At 32.0% G+C, this 11052-nt stretch overlaps 1 protein-coding gene across 1 annotated transcript; it reads right to left on the reverse strand.

The window, feature by feature from the left end:
* Positions 1–8579: 8579 nt before the first annotated feature.
* LOC129310739 (cation/H(+) antiporter 15-like) lies at positions 8580–10740 on the reverse strand. The gene is made up of 2 exons (XM_054952657.1): positions 10243–10740; positions 8580–9842 (listed from the first exon to the last, which is right to left on the reverse strand). The coding sequence occupies exons 1-2, from the start codon at positions 10738–10740 to the stop codon at positions 8580–8582; spliced, it is 1761 nt and encodes a 586-aa protein (XP_054808632.1).
* Positions 10741–11052: the final 312 nt, after the last annotated feature.

Below are 11052 nucleotides of genomic sequence, written 5' to 3' on the forward strand. Positions count from 1 at the left end.
AGGAAATCATAACAACATATGAAAATAGAAAGCACCATGAGATATATGTATGTTATTAGCCATGATTACCAGTACACATAAATAAACTACCACAAATGATCAAAGATTAATATAAGGATCAAACCATATCACCACACGTTGCATTATTCTAAAACATAATAATTAAAAAGATTAAAAGGTAATTTGAGAATCAAACATGCAAAACTATACATACCTAGATTAGACATGTTGGATATCTTATAATACAAACCATTACAAGTTCATTTTGCAAACACAAACATCACAAGATAAAGAACTTGTCAAATTTTCAAAGTTATTAGGCAAGCTTAATGATTAATTCCCAAGTGTCAAGAATCTCAATACTTGAATAGAACTATACCCTTAAACCATCAAGAGACGTAAGATTATACAGGATATTTTATAAATAGTTAGTCAAAGACCCATTCAAACAATAGAACTATACCCTTAAACCATCAAAAGATGTAAGATTACACAGGATATTTTATTAATAGTTAGTTAAGGACCCATTCAAACTTATGCCCACCATAAGATCTTGGAAAGAAAAGGGAAAAGGAGAACAATATTATTCAAACTATAGTCTTTACCTGCAACTCTTTAACAGGGATGATGTTTTCAATCAGCTCTTCTTCTAAGCTCTCGGTCCTCTCTCTTTTAGGTGGGCCTCCGTAATTTTTAGAACAGAAAAATTGGCAGAAATAGAATCTTCCTCGGCCATATTCTGTAGTGCATTTGTAGCTTCTTTTAGAGGAAAGAAATCCAGAGAATGCCAACATGGGTAAATTTCTTTGAGCTCCTTTGGAGAGAAGTGACCACATCTTTTAGAATCAACAGACCGTGTTGCACAAAGAAATGTCTCGATATCAAAACCTAGCTTGTCAACAGGAACTTCTCTCTTCAACATCATCCCCAACCTTGGCCAGCTTCATTTGTACACGCTCAACGAGCCAAGTTTTTCTTGTTCGTAAGCTCTAATTCCTTTGGCAAACTCATCACATAGATTCTCCAATAGGATCTGAGCTTTTCTTTCGCTTTCAAGCTCTCTCAAAGAAACAGAGAAAGAAGATTTTGTTTGAGAAAGCTCCAGAGCCAATTTCCTGTGCAGGCTTTCTGAATGCTTTCTTGACTTCCTCTCATCTTCAAGCTCTTCCTTGGCTGATTGAAATGCAGCTTTACTTTTGTCAAATTCTTTGAGGTTCTTCCTGACAAGCTTGTCCCCTGTCATCTTCTTCATCAAATCCTCCATTCCTTGCCTATCCATCTGCTTCTCTCGTAGCAACTCCTTAACCCATGCACAAGAAAGGTCTAGTTCCATTTTTAAGGCTCGTACTATTGATATACTTGAAGCATGATGTTCTTCAAGACTACATATTTAGTTGAGTACCTTGAGTAACTCTCTCGAAGTTTTAACATTGCAACTTGACTCTCCCATCCTCCTCCCTTTGAAGTTGAAGGAACTCATAGGAGTCACTGCCTGATTATATGGCGCCACCTCCAGGGAGCCACTGTAACTTGCTCTTGATAAAGACTCCAAAATAGAGCCATCTCTGCGACGGCAACCCAGTTTCGTGACCATTTGGAAAGAGACGCGAAGCTCTAGGGAGCTATGGTGCTGTGGACTGAAGCCATCGCCCAGCGATCAAGTCGGGAGGAAGTTGAGTCTCCACCTCTGAGCTTGACCACCACATTCTTTATGTGTGAAGAAGATCAGAAGTTCTTTGCATGTAGCTCTTCTCTCTGACTTCTGCGCTTGCGTGCGTCTCTCTTCTGCTCTTTGTCTTTTTGCTTTCTGTGTGTTTTTCGTCTGTTCTCCTCTGCTATTTGCTTCTGCATTTTTTGTGTTTTTTCTGTTCTTCTACGTGTTCGTCTACTGTGTTTGCCCCTGCTCTTTGTCTCTCTGCCCTCTGTGTTTTCGTCTCTGGGTTCCTTCCTGCTCGCGTGCTTAACTAGCATTTCTTCTTTGTAAAGCTTCTGCATCCCTAGTCGAAAGTTTTTTGCGTGGCTGTGTGGCTGTGTTTCTGTGTGTTTTTCATGCATGTGTGAGGCTGCTCTGCTCTCAGCTTCTGCTGTTTTCGCTTTTTTTTTTTTTCCTTGTGCTTTCGTGACTGGCATTCTGCTCTTTTCTCTGCATGTGGCCGAACGTTTAGGTCTTCTTAGTCTGTGTTCTACATGCAGCCAAAAGAGGAATGAGGGTTGAGTGAAATGTTTTGCGCTCTCCTTTTGTGTTTCGTGTACGCCTCTGGTCTGTCTACTCTCTCTTTTCGCTTTTGCTCTTCTGTCCTGCTGTAACGTGCATGTGTTTTCTCTCCTGGATGTGTCTCTGGCTCCTTTTATTTTCTTTGCTCGTGTGCTCAGACTGCAGAGCATTAGCAGCTGATGGTTAAACGCGGGATCTGGTTTCCAGCGTTTAACCTTCGAGTTATATCATTTTTTTAAAAACACCACAACCTATTTTTAATTTATGTTTAATTTGGGGGATATTTTTTAAAATTTAAACAAGATATTTTTTTAATTTTATTAGATTATTATTATTATTATTATTATTTTTCAAATATAATCCTAAAAAGGATTAAATTTCATATTTGTATTTTTATATTTTTTGGTTATTTTAATTAACTAAAAGAAATAAAATCTTAACCAACAAAAGATTATCTAGGTTAAAATAAAATTAAACGTTATTAATTAATAATTTTTTTAAAATATAATCCAAAAATAATTAAATTATATTTTTATATTTTTATATTTTTAGGTTGAATTTATTATTATCTGTATTATATTAAACAAAATACAGTGTTCATAATATCTCTTACATTTGTTTATTTTGTGTAATTTGATAGAATATTACTCATTAGGAAATGCATTTTTATTACATCTGCACTATGTGTTTATACATAATTAGATGTTTGTATTTTGAGCCCCAAGGTGGTTAAAAAAGTGGTTGAGTGATTCTGATAGGATCAAAATACTAATGTAAGAATCCTACCTAACACTTTAAAAATATAAAATATTTTTTGAGGAGTTGAATGTTAAAAAATATAAAATATTTTTAATCTTTTTAAAGTGTAATCATTATCTTTTTTTTAAAAGTGTTCCTATTAATAATGATTTTATATTTATTATAAGGTGTTTAATATGAGTAAATATAAAAAGATATGGTTAATTTAAAAGAAGGTAACTATAGAAGGTGAAATTCAGTTAAAAATATCTTATATTTTTAATGAAGAAAGTATTTTTTATAATCTTGAATCTATCATGCAATGCTACCCTGGGCGAATTGTCTAGGTTAATGATATTGGGCGAATGTGAAAGTTGTTACTTTGCTTTTTTATATTTTACATTTTGGCATGTATATTGCGAAGGTTGGTTAGATTTGGGAATCATGCTCACTCCTTTATTGCATACACGTGCAATCATTTATATGGCCAATTCGTTGGTTCGTAGATGCATTATTTAGACTAGATGGTTGGGGTTCTTTATTTGCTCATGTATGGATGAGGTGGATAAATAACATGTTTCTGATGTGCACAACTTTTTACTTTTGTTCAGTTTAAGCTTGAAGGTTTGTTGTTCCCTAAGCAGATTGTTGTTCCTTTTCATTATGAAGCAAACCTTTCATTAAGTTGACCCACTCTGTGCCCTCCAAGAAGCATTGCAGAAAGTGGAACCTTCTTTGGGCTGCAGCATCGAGCTCAAATATGATGACACCGTCTGTATAGCATGTGTTATTCTCTAGTTTTGATATCATTTCTCCCATGATATTTACACATTCACTATTGCGGACAGATTCAATTCTTTTTCTTGAAGAGCCAATCGAACTTCACTTGTCGAATCATCTTCTGCTTAGTGTAGTGAGGATATATTCTATGAAAGTAAATTACTTTTTTTATCATTAAAATTAATGACAAACATTTAGTGACGGATTTCCAATCTATCACTAATTATAAGTACTGGTGATAAAATTTTTGTAACGAACTGAAATCTATTATTAATTACATAAATTAGTGATGGATTAATAATAAATATAGGATATCATTACATTTTGATTAAATTTTATAAATTTATTGACCGATTTAAATTTGACACTAATTACTCTCACTAAATCTTTATATAAATGATAAAATAGTGACACATATTTTTAATTAAAAAATCAGAAAAATGTTCTTAAATATTATATAAAAATAAAAAATTTACTATATACATGGAGAGAATTACATGAATAAAATCTTAATAATTTCCAAATTAAATAATTACACAAATAATTTTTTCCTATTATTATAAGTAAAATATATAATATAAAATTACATAAAAAATAAAAAATACTTTTTATTTTATTATGGAAATTTAAATATAAAATTAAATTTTTTATCATGTGAAGATATTTTAATTATAACATAGTAGATAATATAAAATGATATAAAAAAATATTTATTTTCAATAAATATATTTATTGATATTAAATAATATATATTTTAACTAATAATATATACTAATTTATATATTTATATGTGTTAATGTATATATATAAAAATTAATATATATTATTAACATATTTAAATGATAATATATTAAAAATACATTATGTTAAATAATAGGATAAATTTGCTCATTAGCTAAAAAAAGAAAAGAAAAAAAATCTTGTGCATAGAAAATATGGACCAAATGTTTGAAAATTTGAAAGTGTATATGGCTAATTTACATTGATATATAAGAAGTTTATTATTAATATATAAAGGGTTTATCATTGATATATAATGATATATCATTAACAAATATAATAAACTATTATAATGCAAAATATAACAAATGTTGAGCTATTTGCTTGATTTGATCCTATAATATGGATCATAATTACAAAAGCCCCTTAAATATATATGTTTAATTAAGTAATATATTTTAAATTGTGTTTATTAAGAATACAAAGTCATTGCGGTTCAACTTGCAATATGTCCGATGAAAAGATGGAGTCTTAAGTTCAAGGCAAGCTAATGTCACAAGCAAAGAAAATTAAAATAAATTATTGACATAGTGATAATGTGGTATGGAAGTTTAAGTGTGATTATATGACATAGCATGGGGAGGTAACATAATAGTGTTTGGACCCACAAAAATTTTTTAATTGTAAAATAAATTGGTGACAGACATTTAAATTAGTGATAGACATTTTCTATCACTAAATTAGTGATAGATTCATGTCTACCACTAAATTAATGACACCATATTTGTGACAAAAATTAGTGACAGACAATCCATCACTAAAATTAAAATTAGTGATAGATTTTGTTGATTAGTGATAGATCACTAGTTTTAATTTTTTGTTTCTAGTAGTGTTTGCTTAAGATTAAGCAAGCTTTCTACTCCACTACTATTTATTTGCCACCAGAAGAGTCCACTGCACCTTACCATTCCATAACCTTACCTAAGACTTTTCATCTTGATGATTTTAAACTACCAAATAATGATATATTTCAAGGGTAAGTGTTACAATACTTGCTTATGTTCTTAACCGAAGATGAGTTTTTTTTTTTTTTTTTTACCTTATTCCTGTTCCATTGCCATTTTTTTGAAGTTATTTTACCTCATTTAATAATCTATGTTTGCTTATTGATCAAGATATATGTGATTTTATCTCTCTTGTTCAACTAGGTACCACGGAGGTTAGAGTAAGCCATCACCAGAATTTGGACACAAAAGAATTCTAATATAGGTGCTTATTGATGAGGAAGGAGGGTGACTGTTATAAATCGATGGGTTTGATTATTATTGTGTGGGAATAACGTTGCCGAACCAAATTCAATTGTTTGCATCTTTTTTGTTTTTTTAGGAAGACTAAAAGCAAAACAATTTTTTTTTTTTTTAGCATAGATCATTTTACTTTCAGGATGATAGCTACGCCACCATTCTTGTCCTAAACCCATTATTTCATCCAATGGAGAGACATTTGAAAAGTGGCATTTAACTTCAAATACATGGGTTTCAGAGTGGTTTGGTGATGGTAATGCTTTTCAAATAGGTTTAAACCTTGAGTAGGTGATTTATTTCCCTACGAAGTTGGTATTTGTCTATTTGATAATGCTGATTGGAATGATCCAAGCTTTTTGGGTTTTTTTATTATACTTCACATAGGAAAAAATTGAGGGTGACATAGACAATCCAAGCAATAAAATTATTTATTAGTTCATTGTTAGGCTTGTTTATTATAAATTTAATGTACTTTGAATGCTAAAAATATCATGAAAATTTCTTGTTCTTTTTGTTCGAATCCTTAATTGGAAAAAGATGGATGAATATAAGGACCGTTAACCCTTATCTTTTTTTCTTTTTAAAAAAAGCTCATATATAAAATGGTTACTTGGAAGCAACCACTTTATGTTCTAGGAATATAAAGTGATTGCTTCCAAATAACTGTTTATATAGCCAAAATATAAAGTAGTTAAAAAATTGTTATATATTTGTTTGGGAAATGTACAGTGCCTGAATATACAATAGTTAAAAACCATTATATTTAACTAAAAATAATTATTTTATATACTCTTTTTTGTAGTAGTGAAACATGCATGAACTTTTTTTTATTAAATAAGACTTGTTATTAATCATTATATACGAATAAATTTGTTTACAATCCTTGGATGTGATTCTCTCATGAATTAAGATCCTTATTTGATTATGAATTGAAGGTGCAATTATTTCAAGTATAATAAAAAATAAATTTAATTGATTATATATTGGGAAAATGACACTTCTTCCTAAAATATTCAAATGACATAAATGCATTGCAAATTCAGGTAATTATTATGAAATTCCAAGGTCCATTTCTGATATAATTTGTTCTTGTAAAATTATCCTATTGCCCAAAAAGAATCCTACCTAACTCAGCCTTCTATGAAAAAGCACTAGCCGACTCAATTTTCTTCTTTGATGGCAGCATGGCTTCAGATTTGAAGGTATGAAGGGTAACTGGTTTCAGATTTGAATATCTTTTGACCCCAAGGTGGTTAAAAGATCAAACCCCCCTGCCCATGCGGTCTCTCATGTGCATAATACGTGCTATTTAATTTGTTATTACTATTTTTTGTCCAAAAAAAATTTGTTATTACTATTTACTTGGTTATTTATTTCCACTTAACTGTCTCTAAAACATGCTTGCATGAATGTTAAATTATTTTATGGTTACTAGGACCCTCCGGTCTCATCATATGGTTTAATTTCTATCATTTTTATGCAAAGGATCAGGGCTGCAAATGGAGGAAAATAGAGATTTGAAGCAACTATTGTATATCTCAAGTCAATTCTTTTTGTTTTGTTTTTAATTAGGTACTGGAGTCGGTATAGGACTTCCTCTGCATCTCATATTTGAAAATTGATTTCAAATGACTATTATATATAATTATATTTATATTGTCTTGGTAGACAAGCTTGAGACCTTAGGGTTGGTGCATGTGTTTGGATTATTTATGATGATGGTGTTTGATAAGATGGAGGGATTCCATGATAAATTTTAAGGTATCGATGTTTTGTAAATGGACTGTACTCATATCTGATTAAAAATTGATTTTTAATTATCATTGTAGGCTTTTTTCTATCATGTAAGGATTTTTTATATTGGAATATATATATATATATACATAGTATTTTATTTGGTTTAAAGCTTTTTTATTATGGTAAATGTTTTTAACGGTTTCAGATTTTAGTACTATGGTAGATGCTGTTTATAAATGGTTTAGAAATTATGGTCTTACAATGTTTTACTTGGGACTACGCAAACACAGCAAGTTTTCCCTCAATCAAAGTAAAGTATCAGAGTAAATGCCCAAATATGATACAATGAATTGCAAGAGAACATACATATCAACATGCTATTCAAATGAGCGAATGTCTCAAAACAACAACAACAATGACGACAACAACAACAAAGTAAAGCATCAGAGTAAATATCCAAACTCAATACTACCATAAACTGCATGAGCAAATGCATAAAGTCTATACACTATTCAAATGAGTCAATGATGACTCATAACTACTGAACACCAATAACAAGCTTTATCTCACTAGATAATATCAGCTAAATTATAGAATAATAACAAGGTGTAAACAACGTTTAGTCACAAAACATGGTATTTGGTAAGTAATCATGATTACTTAAAAGTCCCAATACATTGGTAGATTCATCACCTAAAACCATTATTATAAACCAATAACACAAAAAATTTTAGTTTGTCTAAGGTAGTTCCATGAATGTCATGAAGCTTGAATTCTTTAAAAAAATAAAGATAACTTACCAATAGACATATCAACCATAAGCACGGCCATTGGACAAATAAAAATTCGAAGGTGAGAAGTTATAAATAAAATTCTAATAAATCTATAATAGAGCCCCGACATCATACATGCATATAAAAAATATTGAAGCAAGATGAATATGATAAATTTTGTAACTCAGTTACAACTAAATTGATTAAAAAACCGTTACCACTTCTAGCTTGATGGCATGAAATTGGATTTTCCAAGTTTATTCATCATAATTCTTACATTTCTTAACTCATCATTTACAAAAATAATTCATGTTACACAATATGCGTCTCAGACATACTAGTCCTGGTGGAACATTGTTTGGCATGTTGATTTTGCTTCCCAAAATCCATTTCTTCATACCCAAATTGCTTCACAACAAGCAGTGAAGATTGCGAAGAGTTTGATGCCACTATGTCCCCAATAACTCCAAGCTCTGGGTTGTCACACCATTCCATGAAACTTGAAAACACAATCGTGTTCCTACCATTCCCTTGTCCAACGATGAATAGATCACAATCAACTTTCTCCAATTCTTTTAGTAATGCAATCAACTCCTCTCCATTGTGCACTTCCTCCTCTGAGTATGTTACAGAGTCATTGTTATACACTGCCTTGAATCTGAATAAATCTATATACTCTTCATCCAAAACTTGTTGCCTGTCATCATCCACACTTTTTGATGAAGGCCATTGAGTCTCATCATTTCTAGTTGATATGCTAGCTTCTACAGCTTCACCAACAAGAATAATCCGCACCACGGAGAGTGAGTTCCTTGGATTCCCAAGCCCAACCATCCTCCAAGCAATAGCCAAGGCTTCACGGTCATCAGGTCCTCCAACAAAGACCATCACTATGTGTAAGTTGGTCTTAGATACCGATCCGAGACCACGATCAACAAGAAGTGCCATAGAACAAGGTGTTTCTTGCATAACCTTGAGGTTTATGTCTCTGTATGCTTCATTAGGTGTCTCTGCCAAACCATCTATTACCCCATGTGGTTGTTTCTGAAAAGGAAGAAGAATTAAGGCTGTTCGATTTTGCTCTGCCAAATTGTGTATATCTTGATAAATGGTTTCATAGGCAGACACAACATGGAAGTTCTCAACTCTGATGGAGTTATTTTCCTCTTGTAAAGTGTTGAAGGTATTGGTAATCCTCTTTAACTTTGGTTGTGACACTGTGGAATTTGGTGATTCAGAATGGGTTTGTTGCTCTCTATGATCAACCAAAAGAGCAGTGGCCACAACTGCACGTCCAGTGAGTTCAACAAGGTGAACTCCAAACACGCGGAGAGGAGAAATTCTAGTAGCATTAAAAGTTTTTAAGAGGTTGGCCATGCAAGTAGCTTGGTCAATATTATGGACGCAGCTTAGAATGCGAAGCTCTGTGTGATTCCTTAACATTTCAATAGTCCTTAACCTAAAATTCTCGAATCGCTTTCTTGGTTTGTACATGAAGTTAATGAAAATAGGCGCCATAATAGTCATCACAAGAATTGCACAAACCATAATGGTATAGAGCACCACAGAAAAAATCTGCACACCATAGTCGATTGGTTGATTAGTCATATGAAGCCATTAGACCTAGCAATTAAGATAATTGGTACTACTCCATTTTTAAATATAAGAGAAAAATAAACAACTTACACAATTTAAGAAAATTAAGTATAATAATTATATCAGAAGTTAACAAACTTGGATTAAATTATTCCTATAATTAATAAAATAAATTGGTCTCATGAAAATAAATATCGACTCTATGAGGAGTAATTCGAGAAAAATGTGATAAATATTTCTTGAAATTTGTAATTTTGCTTATAAAAAATAATGAGGCATATGACAGTTTATCTTATAATATAAAAATAGAGGGAGTATATAAAATGATATAGTTAATGTGAATATTAATTAAAGGATTAACAAATTATATCGCGCATACCTTTCTGTCCAAAGCTAGGTTTAGTATTATTAATGCCAAGGCCCCTTTTGAGTTGAGAAGCAATCCCATGCCAATGCTATCTCGGGTGGGTAATTCAAAGAAAAAGGTGGCAATTAGAGTGCCTAAAACTGTTGGAGTGGATAATAATAGGATAACTAAGACCATCAAGGGCCAACAGTTTTGATTTGCAAGTGCTATCAAGTTCATAGTCAAGCCAACACGAAAGAAAAAAAGAGGTGATATAGCTCCAGAAACAAAATTGTCTAGCGTTTCCATCACCAAGTCAGTAAATCTCCCATGGGGTAAGATTAGTCCATACATAAAACACCCTACAGCAGGGTGTGTGCCGAGGAAATCTGTAATATATGAACAAACAAAAGCACCCATCACCAGAAAAGCCCAATCAGAATTGTTCTTCTTATCCTGCTGCATGTTTTGATCAATGTATTTTGTTATGAGAGGACGTAGCATGAAGATGCAGAAGAGGATGAACATCATCGTACTCAACAATGACAAGATTGCTTCCGTTGCATTGTCTCTAGAAAATGGGATTAATGCTATAAAAGAACCCAAGCATAAGTATCACTAAACAAGGCTGCTCTTAGGGTAGCTTTGCCCAGCCTGGTATAAAGAAGCTTGAGATCAGTGAGGATTTGAGCAAGCAACGGAAAACTCGAGATAGGCAGAGTTAAACACCAGAACAAATAAGCTTTTCTCATAGACATGTCATCTTGAAAATTCGAGTTTGGAGGCATTTCGTAAACTTCTTGGATCAAAGCAAAGAAGCCTATTCCCATTGCAGTCGGAACG

The sequence above is a fragment of the Prosopis cineraria genome, unplaced genomic scaffold (assembly GCF_029017545.1).
Source record: "Prosopis cineraria cultivar Desert tree isolate PC_DT_omini unplaced genomic scaffold, ASM2901754v1 PC5, whole genome shotgun sequence".
Classification (NCBI taxonomy): domain Eukaryota; kingdom Viridiplantae; phylum Streptophyta; class Magnoliopsida; order Fabales; family Fabaceae; genus Prosopis; species Prosopis cineraria.

Coding starts and splice junctions, on each gene's coding strand:
- LOC129310739 (XM_054952657.1), bottom strand. CDS start 10,740: ATGATGTTCATCCTCTTCTGCATCTTCATGCTACGTCCTCTCATAACA. Junction 9,843..10,242: donor ACCTAGCTTTGGACAGAAAG/GTATGCGCGATA, acceptor TATGGTGTGCAG/ATTTTTTCTGTGGTGCTCTA.